The sequence below is a fragment of the Mastacembelus armatus genome, chromosome 16, assembly GCF_900324485.2.
Source record: "Mastacembelus armatus chromosome 16, fMasArm1.2, whole genome shotgun sequence".
NCBI lineage: Eukaryota > Metazoa > Chordata > Actinopteri > Synbranchiformes > Mastacembelidae > Mastacembelus > Mastacembelus armatus.
The window spans coordinates 16147071-16167196 of NC_046648.1; the positions used below are offsets into that span (position 1 = coordinate 16147071).

A 20126-nucleotide genomic window follows, 5' to 3' on the forward strand; every position below is an offset into this window, starting at 1 on the left:
TACTTTGTTTGTTTTGCCCGAGGAACAGTCCAATACCCAAAGATATTCAATTAGCATATTCACCTTCAACATTAATTTTAATTAAGTTTGAAGTATACATTGAATGAGTCATATGCTGCGTTTGCAAAAAACGAGGTGAAAGGTCAGAGCTGATGAAAAGCTGAAAAAGCACGACTCCAGTGTAAGAAATTAAATATACAACCGAATGGGAAGGCGGTGCGGGGGGGGCGGGGGGTATCATCCATGATAACTTAAAATGACAGAAAATTAAGTAAAAAAATAAGAAGGGATAAACATGTGTCCGACCGGAAGCAAAATGCGGATGTGTGTGATTATGTGTCAGCCAAATGCTCTCTCATGTGTTTGGACGTCATCTGCGTCCCTCCCTCTCCGTTATCCGCTCACTCCTCCCTCTGTCTGCTCCTCTCAGTCCACTCTCCTGCCGGCCCGACCTCCGCCTCTGCCCCGCCGGACACCCCCACAGACCCCGCCGACTCCTGGGACACACGAGGGGGAGAACAATTAGCTGAGACACCACGAAAAAATAAAACAGCCCCAGCGTTTGTTGGGAGAGCAACGGGCGGCCGCATTGCAGCGTATCACACATTCTCCCATCTGCAGCTTTTTTTTTCTACATTTCATCTTTTTCACCAGAAGAGCAACAAACTTTAGAGCCCAATGGAAAGATGTAAAAATCAGCCCGGACACTAAACGCGGACACAAACTGCGCCCCCCTGAGCACAACCAGCTGGCTGGGAACACTAAACAGGACCGTTGGCTAGGAGGGACCCGGACGCCTTGTTGTAAAAATAAAACATAATCAGATAGAAAGCCTCATTTTACGCTTCACAACGGGAGGGAAACACCAAAGTAAGTAGCGCTTCACTTCTATGTAAACGTTTTTCGCTTATGTGTGCGTGAATGTGTGTGCGACGCATCCTCACTTCGTCAGACGTCATTACGCATTCGTGCAGGATCGGTTAATTAAAGATAACGGGCACTTTTAAAAGCTACACCGAGCTAATGGCGGCGTGGAGACGTTATTGCACGTTAGCAACCGTTAATCCATTAATCGTTATCCTTTGCCGCTAATGCAAAGACATGGAGGGCGGCCCGCTGTACGGCTAAATGGTGGGTTTGTTTCTTGAGTTTGCTAGCAGCAGATTATGCGAAGTTATTGCCGTAAATAGACGCACTCAGTCGTAGATACAACACTGCAGCCAACAAAAGGGAGACCAGTTTGTAGACTTCTAAAATGTAATTTGTCTGCTTGGTATTTAACTACAGTAATTAGTTTATGTTCGGGACCCCTCCGCCAGACATTATTGTGGTCTTCACCACAAAGGAAAACAACATAGTACATGTCCTGATCAGATACTGGATACTGTTTCCAGTTTGTGTTTGTTTACATTCCATTCCATTGCATTTATCTGACAGGTATGACGTTAGTTACTAACAGCAATAATTGTAACATTCATTTATAGTTATAACATCTTTTATAGGCTGTAGTTTTTGGTCCACCCCCAACTTGGGGAAATTATAACTTCAAATATTTAGATGACAACTGGACTTTGTTTCATCACTCATCCAAGTAGCATCCTCAGCCTAAAAAAACTAGAGATTTCAGTCTTTCCAGGGTCTTTAGGATCAAATGGTAGTTAGCCTCTTGTGACCCCTCTGATCCACGAGCTGGGTATCCTCTATGAAATGTTCTTTACCTGCTTGAGAATGGGTGAAAAGACAGCAGAGACAGAGGCAGGTTGTGTCTGAGTTCAAAGTCCAAACTTGCGATGACATCTTCTGACATCCCTCTGCTCAGTTCATTGAGTAATCAGTAATTTGGCTACAGATAAGAATGTTGTCCTGGTAATCGTTGCACAGAAGCACCTCAGTGTTGCTGGAGTTTTGAGTGTTTGTAGAGCTACCATTCAACAGAAAGAATAGCCTCCCATATATCCAAGGTGGAAATAATTGACCTGACTGATTGAAACTCCCCATTAATAATTCATCCAAGTCATAGACCACTGCCAAAAGTATTGAAGTTGGCTTTCTTGTTATTTCCAGCTAAGACACAGAGGGTTGGCTAACAGTGATGAAACAGATCACAGCAGACTGGCTGATGTTTTCTCCCACTTACAGTATGTCTTTTTCTGTAATCTGTTTGCATAACCTTGACATCTTGCGCCTTGATAAAACTACAATGAGATGTTTTCTGTTAAACCATGGGCTTGCGGAAGGACTAAAATGTGAAGGATGTGTATGACTCATCCTCAGAGCAGCCCTGTGGTTCAAAATGGCCAAGGCATGACCTGCGTTACAGCTAATGGACCATGTGTAGAAAGTATGCCAGCCTCCTGAACTGCCATCTCTCACAATATGTGCATTCAGAATTTCATGGCTTTACTCTGATATCCAAACTGTGACTGCACATTGGACCGCAAAAAATAAAAGGTGTCATTATACTGAGTTTACTATCATATGACAAAGAAAAGCATAACATCCTCATTAGAGATATTTCTGCTAGTAACCAAAAGGTGTTGAACTGACTTGGTTTGACTAAATGTCATTCATTCATAGTTACATCATTTTGAATTTGTCTGCATTTGAACAGCTCCAATATGACAGCAATCACTCTATATAATACTGAACCATACATGAACCCAGCTACAGTAAATTTCAAGGCCATGATTTGATTTATGGTTGCTGACTTATTTGACTCTGTACCATTTTGACTCCACTCTGGTGACCATCCATCCATCCATCTTCTATACCCACTTATTCCTTAACCAGGGTCACGGGGATCTGCTGGAGCCTATCCCAGCTCTCTTTCGGGTAGAAGGCAGGGGTACACCCTGGACAGGTCACCAGTCCATCACAGGGCCACATATAGACATACAAAGACAAACAACCACACACACTCACTCCTATGGGCAAGTCAGAGTCACCAATCAACCTAACATGCATGTTTTTGGACTGTGGGAGGAAGTAAGGAGTAAACCCAGGCAAACACGGGGAGAACATGCAAACTCCACACAGAGAGGCCAGGTTGCGAACCCACGACCTTCTTGCTGTGAGGCAACAGTGCTAACCACTCAGTCACCCACTCTGGTGACCTTTGGCAGTATTAGCTTTTATTCAGTGTGTCATTCTGTCTCTTACTTATCAAACCTGATCCATTAAAAGCACGTTATGTTATCTAGTCTACAGTGAATGCATTGTCAGCTGTCTCATTCCCGTCTGTCGGTCTCCTCGTCATTTTTGAAGGTTATGGTTTAAATGATTCAGCTGTCTGTAATCAACTTAAGTATTGATGGATATGAGTAAACTAGTAGATGTGCCCACATTGATGGTATGTCATGAGTGACTCACACTTAGAGCACAGCGCGCATTGCTACTGTCTCATGACCTATGTTCCTCTGGCTGGCTCAGTGTCCTGTCAGATAAAACTCCACAAGGCTGTAATAAGATGGTATTCATCCATGGAGTGTGAATGAGAAAAGCTGGAGTGCTCGCTCAGTATGGAGGCGGCATGTTTACATTCTCCAAATATTCCTGCACTCTGTACTAGGTTCCAGTCCTGTCTGTTTAGGTTTTCCTCAGAGAGCCATTATGTTTTTTTTTTTCTATTTTTTTTTTATCAATGTATTTTGGGTATGTAAACATGGGATTAGGGCAGAGCTGAAAACAAACATATCAGTCACAGATGGAGTCCTCTCTGCCAGCTCAGAGTGAGAACTCTGTTTACAGCCACCACATCATTGTAATGTATATTCATGTAGTGAGCTAGTGAGAAAGTGGGAAACAGTCGGAGAACTTCCTTTCTCCCTCCCCCGCTAGAGAAATCCTTTATTTCTATTGGATGTTTGCAATGGTCAGAGTCTGGTCATATGATCCAGTGGTCCAATGGTATGTGGTATTAGGAGTGCTGTGGGGGGAAAAGTGCTTTAACATGCTGAATTCTCTGGATGATCTCAACAAGTAACCCTAAAAATATCCTATACTGCCGACTGTTGAGGCAGCCTTTGACCTGTCCTTGTTTAGCTGCAAATGTTGGGTGTCTGTGCATATGGATATTTAGGTATCTGAGAATATACTACAAATACAAGTGGTTATTTACAGTTTAAAGTCAGTTTTTAGTGTTGGAAATCAGGTATTATACAGTGAAGTCAGCAGGTTCTTGCACTCCTCAGCACTTCTGCCCTTTGAGCAGTCATTTTTTTGTGCTCAGAAGCTCGCCTTGTTATCTGTTTTTGATTGAGATTACATTGACTTTTGATAGAGCCAGACATGCAAACAAACAAAACTCACAAGATCTGGCAGAGCAACTTAGCAGAAGCAAGATGTGGCGCTGCTCAAATGGAAGAGCTGGCAAAATCACTAGGACAATATATGTCACACTTTCCATACACCACCACCTGCGCTGAGCAGTAGAAAGAGATGGGAAAGCCTAGTGCCAGGCCAGCTATGCTGTTCCAACAGGAAACAGGCGCTATGACTAACATGACACGATGTGGAAAATAACTGACACACTCAAGTATAGCACCATTTCATGGACAGTGTCAGAAGCTGCAATCAGCAGGAAATGGTTTTAACCTGTAGGGTTGAATTAACGAAGGGTGGTCTATCAGCATCAGATACTAAGAGCTGGTGTGAAGTAGTGAATTTAAAGAATCTGTAACAGACTGAGACAAAGGTAAGGCTATAGACAGTCATCAAAGTTTTTTTTTGGACACAATGCATCAGTAAAATTGTCAACCGATGAAAGTTGTCATTTAATGTCTGGGTCATTTAAGCAAACTTCTAACCAAACGTCTGATTGTGTCTAGACAGCATTCAACACTAATGTTTTTGCAGACCTGAAACACTCATTGACTAAATAGTTTGAAAATTAGACTAATTAATCATCAGTCACTTTTTGGGGCTAAATGCTAAAGTGGTAGTAGAACTCTTAATGCTATTTTTCTGAGCCTTATGTCCTTTTGGGGCTGATCAGAAAATCACACTTCAGGGTCTAGGAAATGACATGTTGCAGAACAAATGATTAATCAGTTCATCAAGATAGCAGATTCATTGATGATGAAACCCAAAATGTTAGATGCAACCGCATATATAAAAAAAACTTGTTAATGGTAATATTTGTGTATATTCTTTAAGGTAAAAAAGTATCACTTTGGTATTAATACTGAATCTTTAATTTATGTTTAAAAGCTCTTTGTCCAAAGCTTATTTAGTCATTCACTTTGCTTTTCTTTAAGCTAACGACTTTATATTCAAGCATGATTTAGTCTGCATATTTTAAAGTTTGTTAAGGGAGGGACAATGTAGGACCTGGCTTTAGCTCTCTGGCCCAAAGAGGGAATCCTTGAATACTGGTGCGGAGCAGCAGGGTGGGGATGGGAGTGGAAGTGAAGTGGTTACATGGCTTTGTTATTTACTGCTGTAGTGGGAGGAAGGGGAGTTACTCTAAATCTGCAAGGGGTCTCCAGAGAAGGAGGGTGTGGGGTGCCCCTGCTGATCTGCACATATGGATAAATTATGACTCACATCCTTCAGCTACTTCTCTCTCTCTCTCTGCCACTCCCTGAACATAGCAGCAGAAATATTCATCTGTGCCCTCACTGAGTAAAAACCAACCTTCATAGCTGTTGAGGGGGGAAACTGGTGCACTTTTTTTTTTTTTTTTTTTGTGGCCAAGTATGTGCTCTGCATTTTACCCATCCCAAGTACACACACACAACAGTGAACACACACATGCCCAGTGTGTGCTGCAGCACCCAGGGAGCAGTTGGGGGCTCAGTGCCTTGCTCAAGAGTCACCTCAGTCATGATATTGAAGGTGGATAGGGCACTGGCTGTTCACACCACCCCACCAACAAGTGGACTCTACCTGACCTGAGACTCAAACCGCAATTTTCGGGTTACAAGTCCAACTCTCTGTCCATTAGGCCATGACTGCTTAATTGCTGGTGTGATTTTGCTTACCTAATGTGGGCCTCCTGAGCTCCCTACTTATTGCATGCTCTCAGGGGAAAGAACTGTCAACGGGCTTCCAAGGGAAGGAAAACATTGGTACCATAATTGAATTTTCTTGAGTACATAGTACAAAACATTTCCGATCACAGATCTCCTCTGATGTTCATAGCCAGACAGCTGACTTTAAATGGTCTAATCACAATAATCATCACATCTGCACTGATGATGTATTTTCCTAGAACGGCCTTGTCAGAGATGCATCACAACACATTAGCGTTTACACTACAGAAGATATGTGGTCAAATGCGTCCTAGACCACCTTGGAAAGTGATTTCACACAACCCGTGTTGAGCTGTCCACTTCTAAAATCACCCAGGAGGCATTAAGATGTTTCTTGATAGATAGATAGATAGATAGATAGATAGATAGATAGATAGATAGATAGATAATTTATTCATCCCCCATTGGAGAAATTCAGAATGCCAAACCAACCAACCAAACTTAAGTGTTTTTTTTTTTTTTTTTTGGTTGTCTGAAGTAGTGCTGCTGTTTTATGTTTTAAGTTAGGAGATACAGATGCAACAGAGCTTGTTTGACTGGGATGTGTACAGTGATGTAATTAGGTGGCTCTGTTGTTGCTCTTTCCTCTGTGGAAAAACAAGCCAGTTCTTAGAAGGTGCATTCACATTTTATGATGTTTTTATTTTCTCAGGCTGTGGATTCTGCCTCTAGAGCACATTTTTCGTGGGTTTTGAGACTTTACAGCCTAGCACACCCATAAAAGTGGTGCTGATTCCCTATGTGTTCCTGTGTGTTTCAGGATGCTCTCTGAGTTGAGTGAATGGTTCTGGCAGGAGCGGCTGTGGTTTCCAGAGGGCCTGGGCTGGGCTGATCTGGAGGATCGGGATGGACGGGTCTATGCTAAAGCCCAAGATCTGTGGGTCGCACTGCCCATTGCCCTTATATTCCTCATTATTCGTCAAATCTTTGAAAGGTCAGTCCATTGTCAGTCTTAACATGTGTCTCCTTCTTCTGTCCAGTCTCACTCTTTTCTTTTTCCCTTGACTGCTGCCTTCTTTCACTTCTAGTCAACTAATCAGTCACCTCCTCCTGTGACCTCTAATTAGATAATTTTATTTCAGAAACCCTTTTTGCTTGCTTTTTTTCTCTTTACTCACTTTACTCCATTCTTCCATGCGACTTGTACTATTTCTCACACAATTACAGTGTTCCTATTTCCTGTAGCTCATATTTTGGAAGCTAGACAATCATTCCAATCCACCTATGTTTTATTGTTAATAGCTCTCTTCCTTCTTTATTGTTTTTAATCCTACTTTCCGCTATGTCACAGAGGGATAACTTATGTAAACCAAGTTAGATGACTAACACCGCAGATAAAAGAAATACAGCACAAATTGTTTCCATACACACACACATAGATGATACTTGTTGCTCTTTGGGTTATCAGAACACATACTTTCAAATGCAACTTTGTAAAAATGTGTCCTGTTCTGATTAAATAATCATCCTGAATTACACCAGCTAAAGCTGAAATGGTTTCTGTGGTTTCACCGTCTACTTCTTCCCTTCCTAACTTCTCTTCATTTTATTATCTTTGTGTCTAATGTCTGTTTATGTTTCAATGACCGTTTTATACTTACAGGATGGTTGCTACACCCCTGGCCTCTCTACTTGGGGTGAAAGAGACAGTACGGCTCAAAGCCCCTCGCAACCCCAAACTGGAGTCCTACTACTCTAAAGTTACCAAATATCCTACACAGGTAAATGTTCACATTCACCTATACACACTTTAAAAGACATGTGCCAACTAACCAGTGTGTATTCTCAGGAAATTAAACACTGATTTCTTTGTGCTGGTCTCAGATTTCAGTAGCAAGTCTTTGCAAGCAGACTAGCTTTTCAGAAAGAGAAGTGCAGCGATGGTTCAGGAGACGAAGGAACCAAGACAGGCCAAGTTTGCTTAAAAAGTTTCGAGAGGCCAGGTAAGAAAAAACACATATTTTCTCTCTTTTAAATATATAAGCACACACTGCTGTAGAGCTACAGAGCAGGTTGAAACACCTGCCCTCCCTTGTGTTCCCAGCCCCCTATTTTTAACATGCACTTATCAGAATGCCCCTCTACTACCATGCCTATCCTTACTCCTCACACACACACACTATATGCAACACTGGTCTCAACAATACTCACCGCAGTTTATTATTTTTACGTGATAAATTACTGTAACATAAGCAGAGTTAAAACAATGGCAAGATTACTTGATGTAAAGCTACTGAACTTAAATTCAGCAGGCAGATTCACACTGTGGAAACATGAAAATTACATCTAAATATGTATAGCACTACAGACAGACAAATCTATGAGGTTGTTGTATACAATAATAAAAGCATTAATTTACTGGTAGATGGGCAAATATGCAATGAAATGCATGTAGACAGATATTTGTTTATACATTATTGCACCACATGTTGTATTGATGCAGAACTCATCTACTGTTTCCGTTAGTTTCATTGACCATTGTTCTTGTTTGATGCAAAAAAGATTTTAAAGGGCCAACTCACCCAAACTACAAACACACTCACTGTTCAAAGAGGTTTTACATGAATTATTTTAAACTGGAAAAAATTATCTATATCACAGTTTTTTTGCTTGTGTTCTGTGAATTATTTGGAGGAAAAGGAATACAACAAAAATGTATATGATCTTGAGAAGATGTGGCTGCAGCCAAAGTACAATATTGCAACCAAAAATAATTAACCCAGAGTCCAACGCAGAGCAAAACGTATTTTTGTCTCTTTTTCCATTTTTACACAATGTGTGTTGATGTTTTAGCCTAGAACAAATTTCACTATGAAATGTTAAAACTTACTGAAAGTTTATGAAAATCAGTTTTCAAAGGATTATTCAAAATATATAATTTAGCACACTGATGACCTGTTCGGGGCGTACCCCTGCCTTTCACCCAGAGAGAGCTGGGATAGGCTCCAGCAGATCCCTGTGACCCTAAAGAGGAATAAGTGCGTATAGATAATGGATGGATGGATAATTTAGCAGACATTAATTCAAACATAGTAAAGATATTCTGCAGAAATGTAATCTCCAAGTAATGATTTATTTAAGTAGGTCTAGTCATATGTAGTATGTATGTAATCATAGTAATGATAAGACATCATGCTGGTTTTAGCCTAAAACAAGTGTTTTCAAGATATACACTCACCAAAACTACACAACAGTAGTTGTTGTATAAATTAAGCATAGACAATTAGGTTTTTGTCCACTTTTCCAGGAACTTTACCATCATAAATAAAGTTCAGCCATGAGGCTTCTGCTACTATAGAGTCGGAGGGCTGATGTTTTGACTTGTAGTGACTTGTCTTACACAGCCAACAACATTGCAGCGTTGGGCTCCTTCCCTCTGGTAGCTGTTGTGCTGATGACTCCAGCAATGTCTTGCTATGAAGCGTTAGTTCTAGAATGGCGTTCTCTCAAGTTCTAGAATGGCGCCTGTTAGGTGGCAGCCTGTTACAGCAGCTCCTCTGTTTGTTTTTTGTTTTTTGCAAGTTTTTTACTGAATTATCATCTGTTAATCCAAGTCAAATCAAAATATATGCTTTCTCTCTGATAACGGATGAAAGTGGATGAGTTGGGTTTTTCGAATTCTTGTGGAAAGACATATGGAGATTATGGAAACAGCATCAGAAAATATACGTTTCTGTGGCAACGGCATCTATACAAGGGAGCAACTGTTAGCTCTCAAGGGAACAAGTCTGCTTCTTGGTATAAAACCTGAAATCCCCCAAGACCTGAGGAGGCGCAGGAGGGGCTGTAGAGCAGGAATGAAGCGTCGAGAAAAACGTAGGAGATTTAAACCATTTCTCCCAAAAATTATTATGGGGAATGTGAGGTCACTCTGCAACAAAGTGGATGAACTTACAGCTTTAGCTAGCAGCCAGCGAGAGTACAGAGAGTGTAGCTTGCTTTGCCTCACCGAGACCTGGCTGAATAAAAATATACCGGACAGCTCGCTTGAACTGCCTGGGTTCTCACTAGTGCGAGCGGACAGAGGCAAACAGAGCGGCAAGAAAAGAGGAGGTGGTCTCGCAGTTTTTGTTAACTCTAAATGGTGCAACCCTGGACATGTAACAGTGAAAGACTGTATCTGCACTCCAGACATTGAGCTGTTCGTGGTTGGACTGAGGCCATACTACCTGCCCCGTGAGTTTTCACACACCATTGTTGTGACTGTTTACATTCCTCCATCAGCTGCAGCACAGAGTGCATGTGACATCATCCACACAGTTGTCGCTGGTCTCCAAACAAAACACCCCAGTGCCCTTATACTAATTAATGGGGATTTTAACCATGTCAGTATTTCGGGAACTCTGACCAACTTCAAACAGTATGTGGACTGTGCAACACGAGAAAATAAGATTCTTGATCTCCTTTATACCAATGTGAAGGAGGCATACAGCTCTTCAGCACTACCCCCACTTGGTGGATCAGACCACACCTTAATATATTTAGTACCAACATACAAGCCTGTAGTAAGACCACAGTCTGCTATCAAGAGATATGTGAAAGTTTGGTCAAAGGATGCTGAGGAGGCCCTGCAGGAGTGCTTCAGGGTTACAAACTGGGACCTTTTCATGGACGCTCATGGTGAGGACATCGAAGGCATCTCTCACTGTATCACAGATTACATCCACTTCTGTGAGGACAGTATTGTTCCATCCAAAAAAGTTCGTTGTTTCCCCAATAATAAGCCATGGATAAATAAGGACATTAAAGGCCTCCTCAACAAGAAGAAGAGGGCGTTCATGGCAAGAGACAAAGAGGAACTCCGAGCCGCACAGAAGGAACTCAAGAGGAAGCTGAGGGAGGCAAAGCAGCTCTACAGAGACAGAGTAGATCACAAGTTGAGACAGAACAATATCAAAGAGGTGTGGAATGGGATGAAAATAATAACTGGTTATAAGAAGTCACACACTGCTGTGGAAGGAGACTCAAAGTTTGCTAATGAACTTAACCTGTTTTTTAATAGATTTGACACCACCTCTGCTTCTTACTCTGATCCATTGTCCTCACACACCATCCCTCCTCCCTACACCACCTTAGCTGATGCCTTGGGGTCTGTTCACATCACCCCACCCAACATCTCTGCCAATGCTGCCTCCCCATTGCCCACTGATACCATCTCCTCTATCAGCAGCCATACAACATTGAAGTATACCTCACCTCCAATAACTCCTCCCCTGCCCTCATCATCTGACTCCTCATCAACACAATACACAGGCCCAGCCTTTGCCACAGAACAGGTGAGGAAGGAACTAGCTAAACTAAAGGCCAACAAAGCAAAAGGACCAGATGAGATCAGTCCCAGAGTACTTAAAGTGTGCGCTGGACAGCTTGCAGAGGTTTTTCAGAAACTCTTCAACCTCTCTCTGAGGCTCAAAAAGGTGCCTAAGTTATGGAAAACTTCCTGTATTGTTCCATTACCAAAAAGAACCCGTCCCAGTACCCTTAGTGACTTCAGACCAGTAGCGCTAACATCACATGTCATGAAAGTGTTTGAGAGACTGGTCCTGCAACACCTGAGATCCCAAGTGTCTGAATTTCTGGACCCCCTGCAGTTTGCATATCCAGAACACATCGGAGTGGAAGATGCCATCATCTTCTTAATGCACAGAGCATACTCCCATCTGGAGAGGCAGGGCAACACTGTGAGAGTCATGTTTTTTGACTTTTCAAGTGCTTTCAACACTATTCAGCCCCACCTGCTAAGTGCAAAGATGCAGGATATGGAAGTTCCCGCAGATATGGTGGAGTGCATCAAAAACTACCTCACTGGGCGGCCACAGTTTGTTCGCTTAGATGGCTGCATATCTGATGTGGTGATGAGCAGCACCGGTGCACCTCAAGGAACTGTACTGGCACCATTCCTGTTTATACTCTACACCTCAGACTTCCGCTACAACTCAGGAACCTGTCACCTCCAAAAGTTCTCTGATGACTCTTCAATCATTGGATGCATCAACAATAATAACGAGGAGGAATACAGACACTTGATAAAAAGCTTTGTTGATTGGTGTAACAACAACTGTCTAAAGCTCAATATCAAGAAAACCAGAGAACTGGTGGTGGACTTTAGGAGGAAGACCCCAGTTCCTGTCTCCATCCTTGGAGACGAAGTAGAGATTGTGGACTCCTACAAATACCTTGGAGTCCACATTAACAACAAACTGGACTGGTGAAACAATACAGATGCCCTCTTCAAGAAAGGACAGAGCAGACTGTTCTTCCTCAGGAGACTCTGTTCTTTTGGTGTGTGCAACAAGCTACTGAAGATGTTCTATCAGTCTGTAGTAGCGAGTGCACTGTTCTTTGCAGTTGTGTGCTGGGGAGGTGGCATCAAGGCTGGTGAGGCCAACAGACTAAGTTAATCAGGAAGGCAAAATCTGTTGTTGAACTGGAACTGGACAGTCTGGAGGCTGTGGCAGAGAGGAGGATATTGGACAAAATAAACTCCATATTGGGCAATCCTGCCCACCCACTTCATGAGGAACTGTGGCGAATGGGAAGTTCATTCAACCACACACTAATTCCCCCTAAAGCCGAGACTGAAAGATTCAGGGAGTCTTTTGTGTCCACGGCCATAAGACTATAATTCCTCAATATAAACAATAACGCACACACACGCGCGCGCGCGCACACACACACACACACACACACACACACACACATGCATGTACGCACACACACACACAAACCCCCCCCAAATAAATAGTTAATTACTTTATTACTTTATTAATTACTTTATAAATTACTATTAATCAATATAATTTAAATAATCTCAAATTTAATAACTGCTGTAACAACTGAATTTCCCCTTGGGGATTAATAAAGTACTTCTTCTTCTTCTTCCTCTTCTTAGCTTAGGAAGCTAATTCAGCTAGTGTTAGCTCCTTTGCTGTGGGCAGGGCCTTGGGGACAGATACACCAAGGGGCCTGACTAAGTTAATGAGCTTCACTGTGACATGTGAAGGAAGCCAAATCAGAAACAAGGTGTTCTGACTTTCAGTTTCTGAAAAAGCCGGTCTATAAGAAAAACACTGGGTGGGCCGCTGACACACATGCCAAAAAAAAAACAAAACAAATAACAATCATGAAATCATAAGAATTTCCTGCTGCTCTGGGTAGTAGACTGAATATCCTTGAGTTTTGGATAAGACAAGCAATTTAAAGATGGCACCTCCTGTTGCTTTGGTGTTCAATTCAATTCAATTCAATTTTATTTGTATAGCGTCAAATCACAATACAAATCATCTCAAGGCACTTTACAAAAACTAAAACTAAAAACCCAACAATTCCCTTATGAGCAAGCACTTGGCGACAGTGGAGAGGAAAAAACTCCCTTTAACGGAAGAAAAAAACCTCCAGCAGAACCGGGCTCAGTTTGGGCGGCCATCTGCCTCGACCGGTTGGGGTGAGTGGATAGAGGAGAGAGAAAAGAACAGCAATAATAAACAACAACAAATAGACACTGCAAGTTGGTGGGGCCAGTAACTGCACATCAGCGATAAACAGCTCCAGGACCAGGGACACCTGCAGAAGGTACAGAGAGAGAGAGAGAGAGAGAGAGAGGGAGGGAGAGAGCACAAACTAGGGGAGAGAGAGAGCACAAGGTTAGTAACATTCAATGGTGGAATATACATGAGGTGGGAGAGAAGGGGGGTTAGGGTAGGGGAGCTCAGTGCACCGATGGTCCTCGGGCAGTCTAGGCCTATAGCAGCATAACTAACTAAGGGATGGTTCAGGGTTGCCTGAAGCCAGCCCTAACTATATGCTTTGTCAAAGAGGAAGGTTTTAAGTCTAGCCTTAAAAGTACAGAGAGTGTCTGCCTCCTGAACCCAGGCTGAGAGCTGGTTCCACAGGAGAGGAGCTTGATAGCTAAAGGCTCTGCCTCCCATTCTGCTTTTGAGAACTCTGGGAACCACAAGTAGGCCTGCACTCTGAGAGCGAAGTGGTCTATTGGGATAATATGGTACTATGAGGTCTTTAAGGTATGAAGGAGCTTGATTATGAATGTTGCCTCTGACTTGTAGCAGTTAAGATATAATGACAGGAATCAGTAGTTGAAGCCCCATTACTATGACATGTATTTCAAAATTAAGAAAATTAAAACCGCTACATCTTTATGGCAAGATAGATATGAATGAAATTAGGTTTTTCTATAGTTAGGTGAACTGACTATCCAACAGTGAATCCAGCTGGTGTGTATGTAAGTGTGAGTCTGCTTTATGTTTTTTTCAAAAAGGATATTACTAGTCTATAGGGGATTGGTGTTCTGCATATGCTGAGTGCAGATGCGTGTGTCACTGCATGTTTGGGATTCTCCGGTTACAGTATTTCTCCTCTGAATCAACCTATTGTTTGTATGCACACAACAGGCTCCCTGCTGTCCTCATTTGCCCCACTCTTGCTGTCTCTTCTTTCTCTGTATCTGTCTTTCTGTCCCTGCTGCTGTGTCTGAAATCCTGTCTTACCTGTACAAGAGGCTGTAATGGGAATGACCCCTCAATGTCTCTCTAACAGGATAATAACAGCAGGACACCATCTGACACCTCTCATTGTCGGTCAGCACGTGTTTTGGCTGTTTGTGTGTCCCGATTGACATTCTGAGCATAGTTCGACAGATTTTTTTCCAGACTCTCCATTTAGCCTAGTTTTTCTTTCCAACTGCTGCTATTTGTGATGCATTTATCTATCTCCTGGTGGAAAATCTGTATTATCCTTTTCCCATTGACTGAGGAGAAAGTGTGTGTGTTCTCTTGCAGTTGGAGATTTACCTTTTACCTTCTTGCTTTCATTGCTGGCCTGGCCGCCCTCATCGATGTGAGTACTGCCATATGTACCTCAACCTCTCCTCCTCTCATCACTTTATGTTCACATCCTCATTTGTCACCTGCCCTGCCATCATATCTTGGCGGTTTTCATGATCCTTTTTTGCTGTGATAACCTCAACTCGCACACTCTCAAAGCAGCAGCATTAACTTATAGCCATGCTGAGCCACTTCATATAAATACACTTGCCAGGCTCTACTGTCTCAATCTCATCTCGTCTCTCCCTCCAGAAACCTTGGCTGTATGACATGAAGGAAATGTGGCAAGGCTTTCCTGTGCTGGTACGTCTCTGGGTTGTTTAAGTACAATGAATGCACATCTGCAGGTTCCAAAAAGTCTCAAAAAGCACTGAATCTAGTTTCCTTAAAATGCCTTACAAGGCATTCAGAAGTCTTAGATTTCATTTATAAAATGTAAGTGAGATTGATGCAACAGCGGATTGTGCACAAACCCATTTTTCTGATGAAGCAACTGGGAACTACTGATAAAAGACAGCTGAGTCCAGCCTTTCGGATGTCTATATTTGTTGTTTTACATCTTCTTTGATAATCAGCTGAGTAGTTTTGAGTTTGGGGACATACAAAGCAAACTAATTTAATGTGTCAACCTAAGCATTCAGAACTTGTGGACATTTTAGAGACCAAACAGTTCATCAGTCAGTTATATTAAAGTCAAGAGAATAAATTGAGGATTAATCAGTAATTTAAATAATGGTTATTCGCAGCCTTAATTCTCAACATAGATGCGTGTGCATGTATGAATTTGAAACTAAAAATGTGTTTCGTCTCCTGCAGACGCTTCTGCCATCTCAGTATTGGTACTATATGATTGAGCTGGGATTCTACAGCTCTCTACTCTTCAGTGTGGCTTCTGATGTCAAACGCAAAGTAAGTGAATTTGACCTGTGATGAAACAGAAGGAAAAGTAAATGGAAAACAAATGTATAATTCATGCAGGCAGTTTTAATACTGTCATTGGGAGTTTTACCTTTTAAATGATTATTAAGTCATGATCAACTGTACATAAGAGGTAAACAGTCTTTTGTTGCTATCTGATCTGTTTGACATCTGGCACTGACTGTGGATGGACATTAAACTGTTGTTACACGTGTGTGTGAACGTCTGTGCGTGTGTTTGGACTTTGCTCACCCTGAGTCAGCTGAGCACAGTAGGGAAAATCTTGCCAAAGAGGCATAGGTTGGTCCTCTAACACAATATTCTAACCTAGATAGCTCTTAAGCAGAATTTCCCACACAGATCGAAGACACAAATATAACAATTGCATTTTCCCAGCATAAGTGGCATGTCTTCTCCCACCTTTTTTCTTCACTTTAGGACTTTAAGGAACAGATTGTCCACCATGTAGCGACCATCCTGCTCATCAGCTTCTCCTGGTGTGTTAACTACATCCGTGCTGGAACTCTTATCATGCTGGTGCATGACTCCTCTGATTACCTCCTTGAGGTGAATGTCTCTAAAAGTCATTGAGCATTTTTGTATTTGTAGTATTTTAGTTACTACACTTTAGCAAACAAATGTATATACAATCACAACCAATGCGCCAAAATGACGGTAGATATACATACTGTAGTAACTGACATACAGCACTTTTAACCACATTTAATTTTATTCTGTTGTCATGTGTCCCAACTAGTAAGAGTACTGTTTGGAATCTAGATTCTGCATCCCAGTTGGGATTTAAATATGAATTCTGAAGCACTAATCACTAATCATACACTGCCACCTTGTGGAGGAAACTTAACTTTGATAGTCTTTGGTGCAACAGAGCCATTCCATTTTCTCAGGGGACATTATACAAAGAAATGTTTTTTGTTCTTTCTTTCTCCTTTTGACAGTCTGCAAAGATGTTCAATTATGCTGGCTGGCGTAATGCCTGTAACTACATCTTCATTGTATTTGCTGCAATCTTCATTGTCACTCGACTAGTCATCTTCCCTTTCTGGTATATATGCGCACATGTTTTGAACAATTGTTTTTATGGCTTATTGCAATATAAGATAAGATTAGATAAACTTTAATATCCTTTATATATATTTATATTGCTTTGTGCTACCCAAATTTACCTTGTTCCTAATCCTGACTGTCTCTGTTGCAGGATCATTTACTGCACATGGGTGTACCCAGTGACCATCTACGAACCTTTCTTTGGTTACTACTTCTTCAATGGACTTTTGATGATTCTTCAGTGTCTACATATCTTCTGGGCTGTCCTTATTGTACGCATAGCGATCCGCTTCCTCACCAACAATGTAAGCAAACATCAAGAAACTTACATGTAAAATTCAAGAGTGATCATCTAGCGAAAAAACTAAGGAATATTTAGGCCTGTACATGTTTATCGTCCAGCACTGACTAAAAGACAGATATACATTAAATACCCACAAATAAAAATAGTATATAGTGGGTTTTTAGTGTTTTGCTGAAAATAGCTTTATGTTGCAGTGTGGGTTGCTTTGTGTAGAGGGGAGCTGCGGAATTAGCCTCTTGTCTTTATACTCTCTTTCTCATTTCTTTCAGGAAAAAGTGGATGATGATAGGAGTGACAAAGATGAAACAGATGAATCAGGAGAGGAGGAGGATCGTGTGGCAGAAGATAAAAAAGACATGAAGAAAAATAGACCAGTGCAGAATGGTTACATAGTCCACAACAATAACCACAGAAAGACAGAGTGAAAAGAAACAAGTGTCAGGAAGAAATAATGTGAGAAGGACTCGTATCCCTCAGCAAGTGAGCAGGAGAGAGGGATGAAAAGACAGAAAAAGAAAGGGATGTGGGTAAGCAGGGGGAGGGGGTCATTAATTCCCTAAAAACCAAGAGCAGCAGGTATTCTGAGGTTTGACACCATTACTTTGCACAACACAAAATATTCACTCACACACATTCATGCATACTTCTAGAGGGCACAGAGATCCAAAAGATGATATACACTACATCATGTGGCATGGCTTTTGTGCTTTGTCATCAGAGAAAAATGTATCACAGTCAGTGTCAGTCCCAAACTTTCAAAAAAAAGAGGGGAAGAAATGGAGAGGACAGAGAAAAGGAGTGATGCTGATTTTACTTCAGCTTTCTTGTTGTAACTGTGCCTTAGAGCCAGCTAATGGCTGTTAAAATGCCATTTTATAACTTTATGCTTTAATTTTTTGTTGCTTTATTTCAGTGTCTTTTGCTTTCTACAAGGATAAAGAGAGTCAAAGTGAGTTTTATGAAACAACGGGGCATGTATTTCCCTAATTTTCAGTCTATGCAACTACATTAGTGTTTCTTCAGCTATTGCAACATATTTGCACAAAAATACAGTATATCATATAATTTAATATTGTGCGGTAGGACTGTGTACCTCTGCTCTCCAGTACACACAGTGCCATTTATAAAAAGGCCACCTTGTAAAGTTTAAGGAGTAAATTAGGTTTCAGATTTGTAGATAAACACCAAGAAAATGTTGCCTTATTTCCATTTTTGTTCAAATGATGTCACACCTGAAAAGGATACAGTTGTCAATTCTTTGCTGTGTGTGCAGCCTTTGATGCCCAGAAAGTATTGTTGAGCTAAATCACTGCAATAGAAATCACAGCTCCATGCTAGGTTTGACAGAGCTGAATGCTCTGGGGTTTGGCCAAAGCAAAAGTAAATCCTGTCTCACCCAGTTGTATCACACCTATGATGATGTTCACTGAAAAGTGATGATTCTCAATAAAATGTAAAGGTTGGTGGTACTGTTGAAGTGAAGGAGTTTTACTAAAGCAAAACCAGACAGGTCAACTATTTCCAAGTCTTACAAATATTGGCCAAATTTCCTATGTCACTGCCAAGTAGCCCAGTTATTTTGTTAACCTGAGTGAGAATTTAAATGCTGATCTAATGGATGATTTTAGGTATTATTCTTTGTATAAATCAGGTTTACATGTATGTTTTTTAATGTTTGAAGGAAATCTGGAGTTCAGTGTTTCAGTTTTGAGAAAAATGAGGAAATCGTGAAATGAGTGTCAGTGTTTTGTTTTTTATGCTTTTTGCATTTTTTTTTTTTTTTTTTTTTTGTATGTCAAGTGCCTTATACGTGATGTGTGGCAAACTCTCTTTCCTGTCTTCATGTCCTCTCCTTTTCTCCACCTCAAACCACAGATTCAACTCTTAAGACCTGGGACATCCTCCCTCCCTAACGTCTCTCACTTTTCCCCTCTTCATTACAAATTGCCATCTGGTCCAACTCACGCTCATTCCACCACCATGTTCATTTTACTAACCTAAACCAGCCAGCAACCTCTCTTTTCTTGTGATACCGAAGAAAACAGCTGTGTCCTACTTACAGTGTTATTTTTGACAGTGTTTTTTTTTTTTTTTTTTTGGTTTGTTTGTTTAATAATAGCTAAGTATTGTTATTAATAATAAAAAACAAACATCATAAATCACAATGACAACACTGGAAAGTTGGTTTCTTTTGTTTATACTGCTAGCTATATTTAAACAAATGTCCAACAAAAACTGGAGTCCATTAATCATAATTTTATGGCTGAAGAGAAGAGGTGGCTCAGAAGCACATCACTTAAGATGAAATGCTCGAACTGTACTGGAGCTCTTACCTGAACATTGGTCAGCAGTGTCCAGCTGTTCTTTTGTCTGCACAAGAGGTTTATATGATGCCATGAATTTTAATAGTTATTTCACATACATTTTTATGTTGCATGTATCTATAGTTACGCCAAAATGTAAAAATACGTTCTCTTTTTAAGAGATTTATAATATCACAATACATTAATGCAACCTCATAGACTTCTGAATTTCAAATGCAGTAGTGGAAAATGACTAAGTAATAAGTACATTTATTTATGATTTATTTGTATCAACTGACCAAATTTTAGAGAAATATTTTACTTTTTGCTTGCTATTAACATTTGAATGGATTTTATAGATTCAGCAACACGGTAAAAGTAGTTACATCTGACTCAACAGTGAAAATCAAGTGTTAACTTTTTGCAAAATAATGATGGGTATTTGTCAGGATTTCCTGAACTCTAAAGAAATTATCAGACATGTTGATATTGGAAATAACACGCAGATGTAGAGTTCTAATGTTACTACTATTAATAATACTACCTAGCCTGCAGGTTTCCTGTGTATTTATTACACAGAAAAAATAAAGCAAGACCATGACTTTGTCATAGTAGTTCAGTGGTGCAAATTTGCAGTTAATTATAATTTGTAGATAGGGCA

The 20126-nt window shown here is 40.9% G+C and overlaps 1 protein-coding gene across 3 annotated transcripts; it reads left to right on the forward strand.

The window, feature by feature from the left end:
- Nucleotides 1-426: 426 nt before the first annotated feature.
- cers2b (ceramide synthase 2b) lies at nt 427-19250 on the forward strand. Of its 3 annotated transcripts, none has more exons than XM_026317337.2 (11): nt 427-870; nt 6793-6966; nt 7636-7753; nt 7857-7975; nt 14828-14885; nt 15125-15175; nt 15689-15781; nt 16229-16357; nt 16750-16856; nt 17010-17163; nt 17432-19250. In XM_026317337.2, the coding sequence occupies exons 2-11, from the start codon at nt 6794-6796 to the stop codon at nt 17585-17587; spliced, it is 1158 nt and encodes a 385-aa protein (XP_026173122.1). In that variant the 5' UTR covers nt 427-870; nt 6793; the 3' UTR covers nt 17588-19250. The 3 variants fall into 3 exon arrangements, with proteins under 3 accessions (XP_026173122.1, XP_026173124.1, XP_026173123.1); XM_026317339.1 differs by lacking the exon at nt 427-870 and adding an exon at nt 2065-2138 and having other exon boundaries at nt 6794-6966; XM_026317338.1 differs by lacking the exon at nt 427-870 and adding an exon at nt 3289-4693.
- Nucleotides 19251-20126: the final 876 nt, after the last annotated feature.

Excerpts from the sequence above, each read along its gene's own strand:
- cers2b (XM_026317337.2), top strand. The coding sequence starts at position 6,794 with ATGCTCTCTGAGTTGAGTGAATGGTTCTGGCAGGAGCGGCTGTGGTTT. Across the intron at positions 7,976-14,827 it reads AAAAAGTTTCGAGAGGCCAG|TTGGAGATTTACCTTTTACC; the intron begins GTAAGAAAAAAC and ends GTTCTCTTGCAG. Across the intron at positions 14,886-15,124 it reads GCCTGGCCGCCCTCATCGAT|AAACCTTGGCTGTATGACAT; the intron begins GTGAGTACTGCC and ends CTCTCCCTCCAG.